Source organism: Biomphalaria glabrata, chromosome 15 (assembly GCF_947242115.1).
Source record: "Biomphalaria glabrata chromosome 15, xgBioGlab47.1, whole genome shotgun sequence".
In the NCBI taxonomy this organism is placed as follows: domain Eukaryota; kingdom Metazoa; phylum Mollusca; class Gastropoda; family Planorbidae; genus Biomphalaria; species Biomphalaria glabrata.
In genome coordinates, this window is record NC_074725.1 from 25,158,835 (window position 1) to 25,181,175 (window position 22,341).

Here is a 22,341-nt window from a genome sequence, read left to right on the forward strand (position 1 = left end):
GTGCTGGGACAACCCTTGCTGAGAACAAAAGAATTGAAGCGGCTTTAATCAAGAGGGAAAAAAAGAAAGCTGCCCTGTCTGCTAGCCCTAAATCAGAGGCATACACATGTACGAATTGTGGCAAAGTCTGCCGTTCTAGAATTGGCTTGATTAGCCACACCAGATTCTGCCCCGTCTCAAGATTAAGCCAAAACCAGTGACTCACTTGGGCGCATCCATATATATATATATAGAGCGGGGGTCGGGAAAAAATCCCATCCCCGAATTTTTTTTTGGCTACGCCCATGGATATATAACTAACTAATGTTAACAGCCTAACATTTCTGCAAACTGGATCTCTACCCCCCCCTTTTTTTTTTCGAAAATTAAGGGTCGGTGGTGGTGCAGAATTGATGCAATTTTCCCACATACAAAAGCCGCGGGATAGGCCCAAAGAAAATCGGGAAGTTTTACCAGAAATCTACTGTCGAGGACAGAAACAGGCAGCAAAAAAGAGAATCTAAATCCACCACGGAAAATGGTTATTATGTCTTCACTAGATGTGATGTACGTCGTAACCTTGGTATGCGTTACAACTGCATTGAAGAAAAGCCTTATTATTATGATTAAAAAGGGGCCGCAGTTCTCTTATTAGGCTTATATTTAAGAACCGCCCGTCTAAATTCTAGATCTAGAATTGAATATAGATCTAGAACCTATATTATATTGAAATAATTTTATTTAATAAAATTTGAAAATAAAACTGATAAGACTATTGATTAAATTAATGCTATCCATACAAGAATGTAAAAAACAAACCCAGGATCTAGATCTAGAATATATCTAGAATCTAGATATCTAGTTCTATCGTGAGAATTGTAAGCTCAGGCATTCAAGATGGCAGCCGTTTAGGTTGACAACGGAGTCAGAAAGGTTCAGATTCTACTAGAATGTCTAGATCTATATTAACTAGACTTATAAATCTATATATGAGTCTATAAACTCTATATATGAGATCTACTTAATATGTTATTATGTTATAGTCTGTATGTATAGCCAGTATAAGTATAGGATTAGGAGTATGACTAAAACTATACATATAGACATAGACTTAACTAATATTAAACTATACTATAATTTTTATAAGTAGTATGTGAATGTGTATATTATAAGTAGTATATAATATATATATATATATATATATATAATAAGTTATTTCACCTCCCTATTAGCCCTATTGACTATTGGACCCTATATAGAGTCTAACTATAAATACACTACACTGTGACTAGTGTGACTGTACTGTAGTTACTAGATCTAGTAGCCTAGCCTGCCTATATACTATAATATAGGATTATAGGTATAGGATAGGCCATACATACTAGTTAGTAATACTACATTTATTATATAATAATCGAGGCGCGGTGGCCGAGCGGTAAAGCGCTTGACTTCCGAACCGGGGACCGGGGTTCGAATCCTGGTGAAGACTGGGATTTTTAATTTCGGGATCTTCGGGCGCCTCTGAGTCCACCCAGCTCTAATGGGTACCTGACATTAGTTAGGGAAAAGTAAAGGCGGTTGGTCGTTGTGCTGGCCACATGACACCCTCGTTAACCGTAGGCCACAGAAACAGATGACCTTTACATCATCTGCCCTATAGACCACAAGGTCTGAAAGGGGAACTTTACTTTACTTTACTATTATATAATAGGCCGAAATTTCAAAGTTTGACTTTGACAGCGCATTATTTGAATTTGATAATCATAATGGTTTGACATAGAAAGAAAATGAAGTGTATCAAAATCTTCTTTAGTTTAAAAAGCCAGTTTAACCCTTACCAGTCATTTTTATTTTTTGAGGAGTTTGCAGCCAGGTCTGAATTAAATTCTAGCTGATTCATAGTATTTTACAAGAAATTAGAAAAATAAAATAAAACAGACATCCAGTTGGTGTTTTTTAAAAATATTTTATTTATAACAACGAAAAATGTTCCAAACATGATGTCTGAATGTTTAGTTTTGAAAATTTATTTGTGTATGGTACATTTTGAAGCACTCCCGATGGTGCACTCCAGGGTGACGTAACTGACCAACTGAGAGTAAGTTTCACACTAGAATACTGTCTACACCCACTGCCTGGTGTTTTTCTGTTACTGCAAACAATGCAGTCTTTAGTCTTTCTGTTTTGAAAGTTAGTTATGAAATATTGGAATTTTTTTTAGTCTCTGGTCAGACCCCCCCCCCTGCGCACCGCCTTTGATGCTGTGAAAAACGATCTTGGTCAAGCTATTTTATTTATTTTTTAGAATAATTTCACGATTATCATTTACTTTTTACTTTATAAAATAGTAATTTAAAATTTAGGAATCAGGAAGTGGAACAAAAAGTTTGATATTTAACTTAAATTCGAGCCAAATTATTATGGCCCACTGGGTGAGACATTCGACCAGAACAGGAAAAAAAATGTCCCACCCAGTGGGACATTTGACCGGAAAGGGTTAAGGAAAATAAGGATGACTACTTTAGTAGAACTTATATTTGTACCCCTAATCTATATTATAATTTGTTATTATATTTAAGGTCAATGAGGCCATTCATGTGTTTTCATTTGTAATCATTTAATTCAAACAAATTTGACACACAATGACACATTATTTGATTCCAGACACCATAATTTCAGACAGTCTATATATATTTGGCATCAATAAACTCAGATTTTAATTCTATATTGATATTAAGTAAATTTTAAGATCCCCAGGCATAGCCCCTCACATAAAATCATTAGAAGATTAAGATGTTTTCAAATTATGCATGAAATACCCAAAAAAAAAAAATATGAACACACTTATTCTAACAAAATTAGGTCACTGGGATAGTGACTTCTACACAGACTTTTACTAACTTTTAGACTTAAATTTTATGTTTGCATGATTAGATGTGTGTTGAATGTTTCTATTTTTGTTTATTCTTTTAATAAATTTCTAATACAGATGATCTTTTGTAGTATAGTACAGGCTAGGATGGACATTTTTGCCTAAATAGCTGAATCCTCTATATTCTCTTTATATAAATCTAGATCTATCTAGAATCTAGTAGGTCTAGATCTAGGCATTTAACTTCATTCAATGTATCAAGCTCACTCCCAACATTTGCCCATTTATTATCTATAAAAAAAAACAACAACAAACAAACAAATATTTTTATAATATAAGATCATTAACATTGATGTCCAAAACTGGCTGTATGGAATCAAACAACTTGGCTTATGAATCAAATAAATCAGCTCCAAAAACAGAATAAATATAGCTGGCTCATTAGCATAGACTTAGGCAACCACAAAATATAGTCTTAACCCTAGGAAGAGGTTAAGTCATCCTGGTAACATAGGAAAAAACAACCTGACTTACAAATTTGAAAATCTTTTTCTTACATTAAAAGACAGCTAAATTGAAGTAAATTGGGTCAGAATTATTGGAAAATGGACAAGCATATTTTATTATACAGCTTGTTAGTTTCATATTAACTATCAAAATAAAGATGTAATGACCACAAAAAACAGCGAGTGTTCAAATTCATGTAATGTCTGTCTGTGTTACTGGTTTACCATGAATAAGATAAGTGGAATTAATTAGTTTTAGTTTTTTTTGTTACTCTTAATAACTGACATTTTTCTGGGTGGAAATTTCTGTAATTCATCTAATTCTCTTTGTAAAATTTCTGTATCTTGTGTTGTTTTTATTGTACTATATATTATGCAATCGTCTGCAAATAATCTGACTTTTGTTCCTGAACTAATGCAATTTGGTAAATCATTTATATATAAATGTAAATTAAAAATAGTAGTGGACCTAAGATTGTTCCTTGAGGTACACCTGATTACCTAATTACATTGATGATGTGTGGTCCAAACTGCTCAAGGGTCACTGGCTCCTATTTTTTCCTCAGAGTTAATTATCCCCCCCCCCCCCCCTCGAAAATTCTGTAGCTATGTTGCCAGTGCAGCTATAACTACAGAATATTGTGTTATTCATTTTCACCTATTTTCTTCAGTAAATTGGCCAAGCTCACTTGCTCTAAACTGGCTTAGAATGGTCTATATCTCAGAGCAAAAAATATATGGTTTTCCATTGTGACCTTTCCATTTTTCTTTTGTGGATCCTAACAGTTCTTGCAAGGTACTGGGTGTTTTGGTTTTCTCATAATATTTCATACTGTCAGAATTCACCATAACTGGAGGGCATTCACCTATATGTCTTTTGGAGAGGCACTTGACAACTCCACATGAGCCATTGTGACTATACTCTTTACATATTAATCTTATCTTATATAATACAGACGTTACTTCAAAAAAGAAGATGATTACGTCCTACGCGTCATGCATTTAGTCATGCATATTAACCAATGACTTAAATTCTGCCAAGTCACTGGTTTTCCTGGCTAGCTCAGGCAACCCATTCCATGCTCTAATAGCACTAGGGAAGAAGGAGTATTTGTACAAATTTGTCCTAGCATATGGGACGAGGAATGTGCCTTTATCTTTGTGTCTTTCAGAGTATTTTATTAAATTTTGTTTTTGTATTTGAAGATTATGGTTCAGTGTTTTATGTATGATTGCTACTTTACTTTTGAGCCTTCTGTCCTGAAGGCTTTCAAAATTTAGTGATTTTACTAAAGGTGTTACTCTAGTCAAATGTGAATATTCGTTTGTTATGAATCTCACTGCTCTATTTTGTGTCTGTTCCAGTTTCTTAATGTTTTCTTGAGTTGAGGGGTCCCAAACGGAGGATGCATATTCTATTATTGGCCTAACCAAGGTTAAATAACATTTTAGTTTTATGTTCTTATTTGATTTATAGAAATTTCTTTTAATAAATCCTAATGCTTTGATTTTTTTTGTAGTTTCATCAATATGTGGATTCCATGACAGTTTTTCATTTATTATAACACCTAGGTATTTTGCATTTTTAGTCTGTGTTACTGGTAAATTGGGTCAGAATTATTGGAAAATGGTCAATCTGTGTCTGTGTTACTGGTTTGCCATGAATAAGATAAGTGGAATTAATTTTAGTTTTTTTGTTACTCTTAACAACTGACATTTTTCTGGGTGGAAAGACATGCTCCAATTTGATTCCCATTTCTGTAATTCATCTAATTCTCTTTGTAAAATATCTGTGTCTTGTGTTGTTTTTATTGTTCTATATATTATGCAATCGTCTGCAAATAATCTGACTTTTGTTCCTGAAGTAATGCAATTTGGTAAATCATTTATGTAAATTAAAAATAGTAGTGGACCCAAGACTGTTCCTTGAGGTACACCTGAGTTTACTGTTATCGGTGTTGATTTAGAACCATTTATTATTACAGTTTGTTCTTCCCTATCAGAAAATCTTAAATCCACTGATGCAGTGGACCATTAATGCCGAAATATTTTAATTTTTTAAGCAAACTATGGTGGTGAACTTTGTCAAAAGCCTTAGAAAAATCTAGTAAGATAGCATCTATTTGTTCACTATTATTAATTTTTAAAAAAGCTCATCTACATATTAAAATGCTGTCTTAAAAAAGATGTGGACAGTCAATCTCTATACTTTTAGACCATCTTATTATATTATATATATACAATGAAAACAGTTGATTTCTGAATCACTCAGCTAACATATCTAAAAATATAAACAGAATTAGCAGTAAATTCCACTTATCGATCAAATGTTTTATAGCAAATGTGTATGCTTATTATCTTCATCAATTTATTAATTTAGATGTTTACAATAAGTTGAGTTTGAAGAACTCTTTCTTGCTAGTCAGTCATAGTTATTGCAAGCTATGCTCATTAAGTGAAAAAAATACATGCTATTTTTTTATCACTATATCATACCCATTAATTTTTTGTTGTTGTGTAAATATAGGTAACTATCCTTAAGATGACTACTCAATTTATGTCCCCTACAACATACACGGCAGGAACTCCATTTACAGGGTATAATGGATATCTAAATAACAGGAATGGAGGATTCTCTTTTCGCAAAAGAGTTGAAAGAGTGGACTGGAGAAAGATAGCTTCTGTAGACATTGACAACATTTCCAGGACTTTGGACTTCAACACCCTTCAAGATAATATCATGAATATAACATTTTGTAATCTTGAAGCTGAAATGGTGAATTTTTTAATTTTATTTTTCAAAGCTACCTTTATGAAATATTCTTTATGTTAAATTTTTAGAAATGTTTTTACATAACCATGTTGTCAAGCTTCTATGAAGTGGTCCATAATGGAGGAAATATGTTAATGAAATTGCTTTTTAGTTGTCATGTTTTTAACAAGTAGTTTTTGCACTAGTTTATCTAAGCATTTTTTAAGCCTATAGAGTAAAAGAAATTTATCTGCAAAAAGTAGAGTTATCTAATACAGATTAATGTCTTGACAGATAGTAAGTGAAATCAGATAAACCTCACTATTCAGCTCCAAAGTAACAGTAACAATTTAAATCAAATACATTACAAACACTGTACAGTTGACAATAACATTACACTGACTGTCCAAAAACCTAGCCTTGCTCCGAACTGACTTCACACACCGTGCAGGTTCTGACTTCGTCTCATACTTGTCACATTGCGAGGTAACGTGAAGTGTCTTGACTCTAACACTCTTGCTCTTATATAGGGTCCCTACAGGCCTTCTAGAATTGGATGGAACTTTGCTTGACTACTGGTCACATCCGCTGTGACTTGCGTGCGTAATATTTATGACACAGGTCCTTGCCGAACTGGCGTGTACTGTCACTTGTCACGGTTGACTGCTTGTCTTGTGCTGGCCTGGGACGATTTGCGTTGGCTAAAAAATACACACAGCACAACCCCCATCTGTGTCACCACCAGGTTTATAACAATATGTTTTTAAAAAAAATTAATTTGAGTTTTAATCAATTTTCAAACAATATTATAAGACTTCAAAAAAGCTATGGATTTTTCTAAGAGGCCACTAAAACATATCCTGCTTTGCTGTTTTTTGTTTTTAATATTGTTTTAATAGAGTAGATGTTTATAATAGTTCATGAACATAATTGTTCATTAATATTCTTAAATTATTTTTGGATATTGCTATATTTTTGTGAAGCCGACTTGGTTTCATAACCTAATCTGAAAATGCAGTCAATCAAAGTAGAACATACTTTTTATCTAGTGGCAATTTACTAAAACTCTTAATAATATTTCATTACATACCAGTGAGTTTTCATAACAACACTTTTATTAATGTTTTTTGTTTAAAAAAAGGTTAAATTATTCTATTTGAATGTCATCTTTAAAGTTTTTTTCAATTAACATTTACATATCAATATTTTAACATAAAATAAACTATAATCTAAATGGCGCATTACCTAGTTTGTTTATCAAATCTTAAACGTTTATGCGTGCAAGATCTAAGGACACTAGATACCCTCCGATTACAGCAAAAGAGTAAGAATTTTAAAATAGAAAATGGGATTCTCAAACTCAATTTCTAACGTTGTTTCTGTTCTTATATAATTTGTCTATAGTTAGTTTGCCAACTTTAATTTTGAAGAATTTTTAGATTTGTTTTGTTTCAGTGCACCTTTAGTTTCTTTTTTTCCCCTTTATACCCAGTGCCCCATTACCGCCCCCTTTTGTGCTCAGCACCCCCCTACTGCCCCTTCGGCTCCCAGCGCCCCCCAAAATATAGAAAACGCCCAAGTTCTAATGAGACCATAGACCAGCGCAAATGACATACAATTACAAAAGGAAGAATTACCTTAGCACATAAAAATAAAATATTTAGTGAATAAAATGTAAAAGGAAGGGATCACAATAGTGGAGAGAGTAGTTTTGCCAAAGTTGAACCAAAGGTCCTAGACTCTTGACCAATCTTAAAAACCTCTTACTGAGCTCAGGAATGAGAAATATGTTCCTTTTCAAATCCTCATTTTATATATAGGAAAGTAGAAATGTGGTTGTTGGTTGTTTGTAATTCCTAACATCTGATATTCCTGCTGAAAATATTCAAACTTTCATTTTTCGGTTCGTGATGTTTTGGCAAAGCCATTTTAGCACGACCTATTTGGCGTGAGCCATTTTGGTGCAAGGTGTTTTGACTATAATTTAAGAAACATGTAGCTTTTATATTAAAGTTTATTTAACTTCTTTATATTATTGTTTATATAGTATGAATTCTACCCTCCAACCACCAGAATGTTTTTTGATAAAGTTTTTGATTATTTTATGTATATTTTATATATGTTATAGTTTGTTTGCTGATTTGATGGGATTTGGGGCAGTTGCATCAATCTTGCCCCTTCGAGCCTAGCCCTTCGAGGTGGAGGGGGTCCAATTTTTTTGTAGAAATCACAGTTTGTTAACAGATTTAGTTACATTTCTATGTAATATAAAATATCAGTATGATATAAGCTACTTAATAATATTTTAATCAATATTTATATCATGTCCCCCCCTACTTTTCTAGTACATTGGTCATTTCATTGGGGTGGCAAAGGGGGGGGGGGCAGTGGCACTACATCTACTACTCTCCCCATCCAAAACCTTTGAGTGGGGGGGGGGGGCAGTCCAATTTTTATGAAGAAATCATAGTTTATGAATGTAATTAGTTGAATATCTACACAGTGTAAGCTACTTATTGATATTTGAACCCATTTCTTTATTATGTAGCACCACATTCTAATCTCAAATTAAATCATTAATAAATCATTAATAAATGGGACCTTGTGAGGGGTGATAGATGCAATCCTCTGCCCTTTCCCCCTGGACAGACCAATACTTTTTCAGATTTCTACCTGGTACCTGGTACCTGGTATATTGACATGCTACCCCCGGCCCCATATATTATACGTAAGGTGGACAAAACACACATTCATCAGTTTTCCATGCTTTTTTTTTTTAATTAGAGGTATTATAAATTAAACAAATCATTTTCGTTTGCACTTAAAATTGCATCAATTTTTCTATTGTTAGGTTTTTATTAGGACACTATTAAAACTCATGTTATAGTGTTCATGATTTGACAATAATTACAAAACAAACTTATGTACCAAAAATATCTTTTGTTCTATACATGAAAAATATGTTAGACACAAACACACATACAAAACATAGATTGTATCATTCTTTTTTAAAGAAAAAATAGTGACCAAAGTATTTCACGCCAAAAACAACCATCGTGGCTAAACAGTCATGTCAAAATGGCAGCACTAAAATGTCCTGCTTGGTTCCTTTTTACCAGCCTGTTTATCAGACATGAAACCTGCCTCCAAATGTGTGAAAACACCTTTATAATCTTGTTTTATTCTTATTCTTAGTTGGGAAGCCAATTATTAGAAAACATTATCTGACAGTTTTTCTTTTAGTGTTTCATCATTGAAGAATCTATATTAGTGTATATTTATCAAGAATGATCTTCATAAGCTTAAGTATTGATGTTACATGGTTATTTATGAACTTTTGCATGTGGTGAAAAACAACAACTTAATACTAAAAACTTAGAAATTTATATCCCATCATTTCCAAGTAATTTAGGAAATAATTAATTCTTTGCTTAATTTAAAGTATATTTTCTTGATATACATTATTATTATAATATATTTAAGACAATCTGTTAGATGTTGGCAAACATTGGACATTTCAAAATCATTTTCTACAGGATATAAGATCAGTGGATCCCAATTTTGTGAAGGTGTTCAAGCTATCACAGTTGACTATTGAATACCTTTTGGTAAAGCCTTTTAAATGATTTTTCAACCAATATAAGATTACTTAAAACATTTATTGCTGTATTATTGAATTTATAGATTTACATTTTTTTTAAAATTCCTTTTTTTATTTTACATCTAATTATACAATTATTGCCAACATTGTTTTTTTCTTATAGAAAGCATATATGTAATCCTGCAGCAGGTACTACCCCATGGCTCTGCCCTATTATACATCATTTTCATGGCCTACGTCATGGGCTTTTGTTTCATTAGAGCTAACTCTTACTAGATTGTGAGTTAATTGTGAAAATTTCTGAAATATCTTGACATTATGCTTGGTAGAAAATTGACAATACTTTTGAAAATTCAACAAGTGAATGCCCAAGGCTCCCAGGTGGAGATGTGTCTTAGAGCTGTTATGTCTACAATATATCCAATATTAGAAAACCAATTGCTTTGTCTCTCACAATACTAAAATAGAGACAAAAATAATCCTCTCCATAACAAAATAAAAAAAAAAATAACTTCTCTACCCTCTTCTTCACTCACAAAAAATCACCAGCTGACCCACTACAAATTTCAGTCCATTCAAACCCCCTCTCAAAACAACATTTACTTTTCAACCTCCCACTTAAATGCCCCCTCCTCCTCCAAAGATAACAGGAGACACAGACTGACCACAACTCATTCCTGACACCAGGCTTTGCTCACTGTACTTAGGGCAAGGGGCTGACTGATTGCAAATAGTTATCATGCCCATGCAAGCCAACAAAAGATGGTTCAGACTAAAATTTATTTTCGGCACCTCAGAACAATAGTGTGATCCAGAAAAAGTGTGCAATAATTCTTTTCTCCACCATTGGAAAGAGATCGTACTAGCCTACAAGCTGTTTATATGTATATTAGTGTTGCATGGTGGTATGCTTAAGGTGCATTATTTAGCAGGTTGAATAAAACAAGGAAAACAAACCTTGAATTGTTATTCTAAACACATTAGATACATTAAAATACAGGCAAAAAAAAACAGGAACGCTTTTAGAAAAAATTAATTAATTAGTATTGTATATTGTCATCGACTATGAATAATTATGCACAATTTCAACTTGATCCAAGAATGGAAAATAGAAGAAATAACTTGTCAAAAAGTAATAATGAGAGTAAATCCATATATATATGTAAATATACATTTTCCCTGCCTATACATACACATCTCATTAAGTAGCAGTTATTCCCCTTATTTTGATATCAAACAAAATAATTAATAATAAATAAATTAGCTAATCAACTAAATGTTAAATTTTTTAATTCGATTCTTGTGTTGTCAGGTAAAAGAAATAATTGTGCAAAATTTGAGCTTAATCAGAGATTGGGTGTGGGAGAAATAATGTGTACAAATTTTTTACCCGGCAGACAGACAGAGTGAGTTGATATAAGTTTTGTAAAAAATATATGTTAAAATACTAATAATGAATTCACCTGAAATATATTTGTAGTAACTAGTAGCATTACTTAATTGAACAGAATGAATCCATTCAGCTTTGACGCTAATCTCATGTCTGGGTGCCTAGTGCCTTTTAGTGACATCACAAAATTTTTATGACTTAACTAGTCGACCGGCGGTTTAGCATACTCTGCTATTTTGCAGGACCGGTCTTAGGCCATTGCAACCTATGCAATGATCTGCACTTTCATGGGACCTGCGCTAATTCAATGTGTATAAATTAAACCATTTTTAGCGGCCCCCGAAAGGGGAAAAGACGCTATTCGTTTTGTGCGAAATGTCTTTCCGTCCGTTCCGTTTAGATCTCGTAAACTAGAAAAGATATTGAAAATCCGACATCACAATATTTTAAACCATTCTAAGTTCTGTTGCAACAGCTACTTTTTTTTTTCTGAAAGCGAAAAATCTAATTGTTAAAATCAGTTATGCAAGCAGTTTTTTAAAGGGAAAAAGCTAATTAGTATGCATTATAAGTTAGACCTAAATTAAAACGAATAGTAATCTTGTAAACTTCATTTTCGTGAACTTTTTTTTTATTGCGATTTTTTTTTTTTTTTTTTTTTTTTTTTTGAGCATTCGTATTAGAGATCGACCCTTTTCAAAACAATTACATCAATTATAAGACTTCAGTTAGGCCAGGAGAGGCACAGTAGCTGAGCGGTAAAGCGCTTGGCTTCCGAACCGGAGGCCCCTGGTTTGAATCCTGGTGAAGACTGGGATTTTCAACTTCGGAATCCTTAGGCGCCTCTGAGTCCACCCAGCTCCAATGGGTAACTGATATTAGTTGGGGAAAAGTAAAGGTGCTTGGTCGTTGTGCTGGCTACATGACACCCTCGTTAACCATAGGCCACAAAAACAGATGAACTTTACATCATCTGCCCTATAGACCACAAAGTCTGAAAGGGGAACTAGTTAGGCCAGGTTCACATCTAAATTTACATTCACTTGCACCTATCCTTTGATCTGCGGGACCGTTGGGGCACTACACAAGATCTGTCAACCTTCTTTCTCCATTCTTATCTCTCATTTGTCTTTGATATAATTTCATTTGGATGTTCTTTCTGAAAATATTGAAGCCTGCCTGGGTGGACCACTTTGGGGCCGATTTTAAGTTTATGTTTCCACACAAACTGTCTTTGTAATCTTGTATAACTTAAAACAGATTTTCCGAGCCCTCCTGTCAATTTACCAGGAGCTCCTGGAACTCTCCCGAAATTGCAAAATCTACGAAAAAATTCCTTAAAATATACACAAAAAAAAAATATAGAAAAAAAAAGTCATTTTGGGTTCAATGCGGAAAACGCCAATCTTATGCGCGATAAATAAAAACGGCATTATGCATTAGAAGTAATTGTGTAATCAGGTGAAAGAAGCTTCTCGCGCCTCAAACTAATGAAGAATTACTTGAGGTCAACAATTCTCAAAGATAGATTGCAACATTTGGTAATTCTTGCTATTGAGCGGGATCTATGTAGGAAACAGAATTGTTATGATATACTGTATGACTTTGCTACACGCAAGGCTCGTAAAGTAATTCTGTAAGTAGTAAAGAATGAATAAAATGCAAATACAAATTTATTTTCTAATACAAACTCTTAAATGTCACTTATTATCCGCTTCCCTACCCAAACTTGGCCCTGCGAAATCCGTTTCGCATTGGGCCCTACAATGGTTAAGTCCGGCCCTTCTATTTACATATATATATATATACATAGTAGATTACTTAGATTAGTACCTAGTCCAAACCTCCCTCAGGACAAAGGGGATGGGAATGGGCAGGGTTTGATAAATTTAAATGACATTCAAGCGTGCAGTGAGTCATCCGTAGTGTGAATGCTACTCTTGTTTTTTTTCGTGGACTATCCACAGAAATAAGAGAGTGATCTTTCCTTTACTTCTTGTCTAAACTCTTGAGGGAAGAAGAGAATTATATATATAGATCATAACTGTACTAGTCATTACTTAAACACATAAATAAATTTTCATACATTCACCCTTCTTAGCAATGCTAAAAACACCAGTTCTAGTTGCAGTTATTATTTTAAGTAATGTTTGAGGTTAAACAACTAGGCTGTAGTCCTGGCTTGTAATAATTAGTAAGGCAGTGGAGAGGAAGCCCAAAACTAATTTGAAGTCTTTTATGCACTTTTAAACAAATTTTAGGTGAGCAGCAGAGCTCTACTCTACCAGAGTACCAACTAGAAGGATAGGTTTTTTCCACTATGCTCCTAATTTTTTGATGAAAGCATATTCACTTTAAAATCCTTCCCATCCGTTTCCATATTTTCCATATGGATGAATAATTAAAAAAAAATAAATTTAATACCCAGATCAACTGTTGGGAACCCATGCCCTTGATGCATGTAGCTTTAATGTTTTGAGTAGATATGGCTTAAATGCTATAAGGTTCCTACTTAGTTTAGGGATGCACCATAGATGATGGACTTTGAACCCAACAGTGATAGTGACAGCATATAACCATACATAGTGTAAATTCTTTTAGCTTATAGAGTTGGCATATAGCTTCTACGGCAACAACATCATTATGTGACAGAGTATGGACTGTGTCCCATTCTGTATTAACTGTTGAAGCTTTGTGGACTTAGTCATTTCCAGTTTATTTGTAACTTATTCATTTATGTGTCAGATTGGCAACAGACTTTGAAATACACTCGTACAATTATGTGCATGCATCTGGCTTCAAGGTCTAAAGATAGTAATACATAAATCACACAACAAGAAACAAACCACTGATTACCATGTATAGAAAAGAAACTGATGCAACAATAGTGGTGATGTTCACTGACTACTGCTCTATCCTTTAACCCATCAGTGACTCTAGGGAGATCTTTATTGCTAGAATAGGGCTACCTGACAGCAAATAACATCTACTTGTTATTTGGAGCTGTTTTTATTCAGTGGACCCCTTTGCATTGAGAGAAGAGCTTATGGGTAATATGTCAATGCGAGCCTTGTTGAGCTCACAAAGAGTATTTCTTGCCTCAGTCAAAGCTCATTCATTCTTACTTTTTATAGTTTAAAGTCATTATATTTTTTTTTTTTAAAGCACAGTCAAGAGTATTTAGCTGGACTTTGTGCAACACTGGAAGCAAAATGCCAAGAATCAGACCAGGTACATTTTCATTCAATTGTATTGATAATTATTATAGATATATCAATATGAATACTAGGATAGAAATAGTAAAAGATATAAGGTTTTATATATAAAAAACATATTTCTATAAACCCAATTATTATTTTTATTGACTTGGTGAAATCTTTGAAATTGTTAATATCCAAATTTTCAAAATTTATTGATTTCAGCTTTCTTTCTCTTACTACTTAAGTTCTGTTAACATCTTGAGTTTTGTCTCTTACAAATTTAGCACATTCAGTCCTGAATAATCAGGAGCTTGTAAACAACAACAAAAATGTGTGATTAGAAAGCTTATAAAGCTTATATCAACTCTGTCTGTCTGATAAAAGTTTGGACACATTATTTCCAGCACACCCAATCTCAGATCAAGCTGAAATTTTGCACAATTATTTCTGGAGTAATATATTCTTTGAAGTATTTCCAGTACTAAAACAAGTTTAATAAATACTGGTTTCTCTCACCACACTATAAAGCAGTGGTCTTCAACCTTTTTTGGCCTACTGCCCCTTTTCGTATTTTTTCTTTAAAATGAATGTAGTCATGTGATTTAGAGTGGTCAAGCGACGTTCTGTCCGATTCTAGAAGGACCCTATATAAAGTGTGGAGGTGTCACAGTCAAGACGGTTCACTACAGCCCGGTTCACTGCAGTCCAGTTGACTACAGCACAGTTCAGTGAGGTTCAGCGATGTGTTTCTGTACGGCGCACTACGGCGGTTCAGCGCGGAGTACTGTCAAGTACAGTCAAGACGAACGACGTCTTGGTCTGCGATCGAGTCCGACACAACAAGCCTAGTGTGTGAAGTCAGTCCTGAACAGTTGAACCCAGCGCAAGCCCGAAACGAGACTGAGAGGCCAGTGCAAGAGTTGATAGGGAGAAATATTTGTACAGCCTGTGTTACATGTTGCCAATTGTACAGTATTGGCTGTAATTTATCGAACATTAAACTGTTATGTTACTTTGGAGCCCTGAGTTGTCAAGTTCTTTAAGTTGGTGGTATATGGTGCAGTTTGCAGAGAGCCAGGATAGGGAGATTGGTTACAATATTAAAATAAATTTAAATATATATATAAATATATAAACCTAAAAACAGTAGTCCTTAATATTCAATAATTTAAAAAGGGACTATTCTTAGGATTCTAAAGAAAATCATGACAAAGGGATTAATATTTGTGTGTAATCACTGCAAATTATTTGACATAATTTTTGTATAATGATAATAATGGCAATGTCTTCGATTCTGAAGAATAAGTCTGAGTGCAGTGTTTCACATAATTACGCAAACCCAGTTGCAACCTGCATATTTTCCCTAATTTTGTGCCAACAATGCCCTTGTCCGCTGAGGTCTTTTTAAGTTCTCTTTCTGTCTTATGCACTTGTCTTCAATAATGGCTTTTCTTTGAGTCTCAAATGTTTGTCTGGCAGCTTTTGTAAGAGCTCTCCAACTATTTCTCTCAGAGGCCATCCATGCCAGTGAGGACGAAATGGCGCTTGAGTGGATCTTTATAGCGCTTACAGGGGGGGGGGGGGGTTACCTCTGTAACGCCGTCCTCCTCTAAGCTCACAAAAGAAGATCGCCTTTGGTATGCGGTCGTCTCCCATGCGGGATAAGTGTTATTGATAGCAGAAAAATTAATAAATAAATGACATTTTGTTCAAATTTGCTTTCTCATGCTTTTTTAAAGTGTTTTTCTTAGAAGGAGATCCACTCTGATGCAACCCTAATAGACATTAACAGAATGATAGCATAACATTTTGAAAAAAATCAGCTGTTATGAAGTGAGAAAGATGGATACAATCATGTTGGCGAAGACAAAATAGAATGTCTACTTCAAATGAGAAATGTTCTGACATAAGAAATTTGAAAAATTGCATTTTGAAATGTCTTCTTTATAAATTTTTAAGTCAATATGTTGCAGACACTTTGCAAAAATGGTATACATTGCAAGAGGTCTTACTTAGAAGATGAAACAATGTCTTTTACTTGAAATATATTTTTTTAAACATTGCCATTTTGATTAGTTAATATTCAAAGCTGGATTTATAGCTAGGATAAAAATTCAACATTTATTCATCCCTTTTAATGTAAATAGACCTTGTTTTTAATGATTTAATGTATGGAATTTAGCTCTTGTAAAGGAGAGTAATCCTTGAAGGATTACGGGCACAACATGGCCTAAATTGTGCCAAAAACTAAAAACTCAAACTTAACTTGAAAAATTTTATTCCAGATAAAAATATTTTCACTTACTAAATATATTTCAGTTAGTAGTTATATTTAGATTACACACCCTAAAGTATAATTGTAATTTTTTTTACTCTGGCAGAAAGTTGCAATGGCCAAAAAGGATATTGATGACCTGCAGAAAGAATTAGCTGAAGTTAAAAAGGAAAGTCATAGAAGAAAAAAACTATTGATAGCTCAGCAGCAACTAATGTATGCTGGCAATGAAAGCTACAATAAGGTAAAACAAATCTTTATAGAAAAATTATCTTGCTGGACAATGGAAGGTTTGATAAACAAAAAATGAACCATCTCTTTGACCTCTAAGATCTTGAAGTAGAGTTCACCAATTTATGTAACTAAGAAGAACAAGGTTACAAAGACAGTTTTTGTGGAAACACAAACTCAAAATCGGCCCCTGAAATGGTCCACCTAGTGCAGGTATGCAACCTTTTTCTTTCAAGGCCGCATAAAAAAAAATTGGGGAATGGGGGGCCGCATGTACTTACAAAATAGAAAAATCACTAGCTAACTGTGTATAATGTCTTTTAATTCACATTTATACTGTATTATGCATTTACATTTCATTTTTTTACACTAGCAATAGAGGAATTGCAACAAGAGTTAACAATATCTAAAACTCATTTTACGAATATTTTTATTTTATTTTATTTTATCTTTGTCTTTTTACATCAAAACAATTCACCACAAATCTACAGTTAGTTGTACTTAATGTAAAGTAATTAACTGTTTACACTCTGCAAAACGTTTTGAAACTGTTGAACTAGCTTACTAGTTGTTATCATTTTGATGTTGATTGCATCCACCTGTTCTTACACTTGTTTATTTTCAAACAAGAAAAAATGCTGTTTCACAGATGTATGTGCACCCAAATATTGTGAAAGTTTAGCAGTAAAGTTTTTTTAAAGTGTGGAAATACAGCTTCGGGTATCCAAAAAGCCCCTGTGGAAGAAATGACTGACCCTAACTTCTCTTACAGGTCATAATTTGCTTTGAGGTATGTCTTCTGGAGCTGAATTAGCTTCTGCATTAAATGCTAAGCTGAGGGGATTGAAAACTGGATCCAAATTTTTGACGTTTTTGACATTCCAAAATCAAGGAACCCAAAATAAGTCTTATATATTTTAGCCATTTCACGAGAAATAGTGTCACCGGTTTGATTTTATATGTTATGAATGTGGCTGTGGTTATCAATGTAGGCGTGGTGGTGACATTGGGTTCTTGTTACAGATCTCAGAATAATGAAATGACGCTGGGTGTAGCAGACACAATAAGTTTAATATAACACCACATAGTGAATACACCATACAATTCGACCCAGGAATGGTCAGTATTAATCCAACAGTAATATACGAATATCACAACTTAGTACTTATTCTATAACCAACTACTTTAAACATCTAACTCTACTGCTTATATCTTAAGTGACTCAATACAAGTGCTTGCTACAAGATCTCTATGTGGACTGACTGCCTTTAACTCTCTGGTTCACCTAAGGTCAAAAGTGTTCACCTTAGTGCAACATGGGTTGTGAATAAGATTCACAATATGGAATTAACATATACAATACAGAATTAGGGTTTCTACTCTATGGCACCAACTTTGAGGTGGTGACATTACCTATCACCCCCCTTTTGAAAAAAATTTTGAAGAAATTTTTTTCAGCTTGACGACATAATTATCATAAGTAGGATCAATTGGAATTCTTGGGGTCTATGAAATGTACAATTGCTGAGTTCAAATATAACTACAAACTTGCAATAAAATATATATAATATGACAGTGTTACACAAAATATTTGCTGAATCAAAAAAAATTCATGCAAGGGCGAAATTCTCTAATTCATCATATTCTTGTAAGGCAATTCAAATAATTCTCTGAGTCAAATACTTAACATCCCAAATAATTCTTTACATCTGGTTCTAATATATACATCAATGTTCAAATGTGTTCAATATTTACAAGTCTTTTCATAATAATATGTGCAAAGTGTGACAAAAATTTCAATGACAATCTCCTATGTCACAATGTGAAAAATTAATACAAGTTTTTTATTCACAATATCTATTTATAAAAAAATCTTTGACACTATAGAAATGTTAGAAGTCTGGTTTTTTTTTTTTTTAACACCAATAGTACAATATGTACAAATCATGTAGAAAATGTTACAAGTAAGTCTCAATATGTAAGTGATAAGTATAGAAAAATTCAAAATATGTGTCAAAATTCAAGATCAAATTGATTAATGATCATTGTTACAAATTCAATGTATCTGTTTACTTCAATATGAGGTTTGATATCTCCATAAAAAATTGTTGTGCATTAATATTACACAAGTAAATATGTGTAATTCAAGTATCAAAATATTGGATCAAAAGTATGAACATCAAATCAAAATAAATAAATATCCTTCATAGTGTTTTTACATGCATCTTATGTTTCAATTAAGTATTTCTCCATATGCCAGTTCAAATAATTTGTAGCTAGTAATGGCAAAAGTTTAATGTTACATTGTTTATCAAATAATTATTGTGTACAAAGTTCAAAAAACTCTTTTGTCAAAAGAAATTCAACTGAGAAAATGTGTCAGTTGTGATACAATCTTTGAGTTTACATTAATTTGTTCAAGCATATATATACAAGCATAACATCATAATGGTTTAGTTGTATTTATTTTAATCTGTTGTGAAAAAAAAAATGCAAGTCCAATTTAAAAAATACTATCAAGTGTCTCTTTCAGTACTTGAAATATCAAAAAGTTTGTATAACAATCTTCTTGTTTACATCAATGATTGTTACAAAAAATATAGTCCATACGAATAGTTTGACAAAAATGTTTTCAAAAAAATACAAGTGTATGTCAATATTTGATTACACTAATTGACATTAAATAAATAAGTTACATTATGAATCAATCTCCTTTTTTCAATAGTATTGAAAAATGTGACTAAGTTATATAATTGTGATAAATGACATAGTAAAAAAATTCCAATCTTGTTTACAATAGCTGTAGAAAAAAAAATTTGTCACAGTTGTTCTCAATACAATGAGAAAAATAATGTTTACATTGTATGGAAAAAAAATTAAGCTAGGTACTGAATAAGTTGGAAAAAATTCAATGTTTGTTTACATTGTTGAGTACAAAAATGTTATTCTTGTTGACAAAAGAATGTGAAAAAAAAATTGTTGGTTACAATGTAGTAATCAAATTCCAAAGTTTGTTTACAAATAGAGTTTTTTTTTAAAAAAATGAAGTCTTAGTTCTAGTTCAATGTTTACAAATAGTACTCAATGTTTACAAAATAATGCTCAATATTTACAAAATAATGCTCAATGTTTACAGAATAATGCTCAATGTTTACCAGATGCGATGTATTAAGTCAACAACACTGATGTTAATTGTGAGTCCCTTAATTGGTGTTCCGTATATTTTATGTAATAACTCTTTGTAATGGCCAAAGTTTTTTATTTGTACCCACATTGACTCTCCAAGTTCTGGATGTTTCCAAACTTTTTTATATCCAAAATCACAAGTTATATCTTGTACTATTTGAAAAATTTCTTTCTGAAAATCAGAATCAGACAGGTCATAAAACCATATTGTTTTATGTATTACTGGCTTTTGATGCACTTTAACTTTTGGATAAGATCCAATAATTACTGGACTGATAATATTTTCAAGTACTACAACTTTTATTTTCCCTTTTATAAATGGTGATTTGATTTCAGCAATGGCAGTTTTACATTCTATCTTTCTAGAGTTTGGTAAGGTTACAATGGCTATATCATTCAAATAATCTTCTTTTTCTACTAAATTGGGCTCTACAAAAGTGATTGTGGATTCTTCATCAACTATGCATACAACATCCTGATAATTGACTTCTAGATCATATACTTCTATCTGTTTGCTGTTTTTAAATGTCAAGGCTAATATTTCTTCTGTTATTATTACTTTAGGTGAGCTAGTGTTAATGTCATTTTGTATTTCTTGTTTTTCAGCTTTATCTTTATCATCTATTTGTATTTCATCTGTTTGTATTTCACTATCATTTGTTTGTGTGTTAATTGTTTGGCAATCTTTATTTAGTTTAGATGCTTCTGTTAGCAAATGAGTTTGACATTCTACATCTATTTTATTTGTAATTGACTGATTATCTTTAGTTCCTTCATGTATACTGACATTGTTGTACTCATGTGAATTAGTAGTTGATGCTAACTCAATGTTTTCTTGATTTACACTATTGGCCCATTTTACTAAGGCTTCTTCTGATAGTTCAACTATATTCTCTATGTTCCCTATAATTAGTTCTTCAGCTGGGTTGTTCATTACTATGGCTTTGTATTGACCAGTGAACCATGGTGATTCAATGAAAACTAATGCTGTTTCACATACTTCCCATAAGTCTTTATTTGCATAAGTCAGTGTGACCTTGTCTTCAAGTATCTGTTCAGGTTTTACTAGTGATTTCTTCACAATGATTGAGGTGCAGCCGCTGTCACGTAATGCATATACCTTAATGCCATCCACATAGGCAGGATACACTTTTAATTTGGCTACCTTTGTCTGTATATATGCTACTGTTTCATATTCTATTGGTCTTTCAGTTGCTACAGCTGCCATGTTTTGTCTGGTATGATTGTTATTGTGGTAAGTATGTTGTCTATCTTGAAATTGATCTCTTCTAGACATTCTGTTGTTTTGCCATCTTCTGTTTGTTTGATGTGATCTACTGTTAGTTGGACTGTAGCTTTGCCATGTTCTTCTGTTATATTGTTGTTGATAGGATCTATTATAGTTAGGACTGAAGCTCTGGAAGGTTCTGTTATCTCTTCCATATTTATGGTTTCTATTTACATATTGCTGTTTTTCTGATGCCATTCTCTTTCTGCACTCTGCTTTGGTGTGACCCAATATGCCACAGAAAAAACATTGTATGCTCTTGGCATATTTAAATTTATTTGTAGTTCTTGGATGGTTTTCTGTCACTGTTGCAGCTACATTGTACAATTCCCTTTTGTCAATGGTGATGTTTGGGTGGGAGTCCTTGTATGTTGTTAAGTTTGATATCAATTCAGCTTCATTTTTTATTTTTCTCTCCTTCAGGAATGAGAATGCTGCATCTGTAACATTTATTAACACATTCTCAATGAGAAAAAAATCTAAGATCTGTTTGGGGTCATCTAAGTTACAGTTTGCGAGTTGTAGCCACTTTGTCATGTTCTGGCGCATGTCATGTATTGTTCTTTTTAAATCTGTATTCTTTGCTAGTTTTATTTCCCTAAAAAGTTTTCGATAGTGCTCCTCCGTTTTGCCAAAATGTTCAATTAGTCTTTGTTTTACTGTGTTGTAGTCTTTTCTTTGCTCCCTAGTTAGTGTGTCGATGATGTTTAGTGGTTCACCTCTTAGGTTAGCTAGAAGTTGTTGAGCCATTTGTGCACTATTCATATTTGCTGTTTGACAGATGTATTCAAATTGAATAATGAAATTTTCCAATGTGTCTTCTTTTGGGTCAAAGTTCCTAAATTTGCTGTGATACTGATGATGAGATGAAGTTTGACTTGCTGAATTGTCTTTATTTTCTTTTGCTAGTTTTGCCATTTTTTCTTCATGTTCTTTTAATTTTATTTCATGCTGGCGTTCTTTTTCTTTCTCTAAGTTTTCTTGTTCTTTCTCTCTCAGTCTTCTTTCATGTAGCCTTTCTTCCCGTTGCTTGTCTTTTTCTACTCTAATTCTATCTATTT

The 22,341-nt window shown here is 32.9% G+C and overlaps 1 protein-coding gene across 4 annotated transcripts in view; it reads left to right on the forward strand.

Moving 5' to 3' along the window:
• Positions 1-810: 810 nt before the first annotated feature.
• Positions 811-22,341, forward strand: part of LOC106079985 (cilium assembly protein DZIP1L-like) — an 88,368-nt gene continuing 66,837 nt past the window's right edge. For 3 of the 4 annotated variants that reach the window (XM_056013167.1, XM_056013169.1, XM_056013170.1), the window contains exons 1-5: positions 811-912; positions 5,885-6,133; positions 9,646-9,717; positions 14,266-14,331; positions 16,682-16,819. In XM_056013167.1, coding sequence (XP_055869142.1) covers positions 5,900-6,133; positions 9,646-9,717; positions 14,266-14,331; positions 16,682-16,819 — 510 coding nt within the window. In that variant the 5' untranslated portion in view covers positions 811-912; positions 5,885-5,899. Of the gene's footprint in view, positions 1,026-5,884; positions 6,134-9,645; positions 9,718-14,265; positions 14,332-16,681; positions 16,820-22,341 lie in introns of all 4 variants that reach the window. The other variant, XM_056013168.1, reaches the window with a different exon arrangement.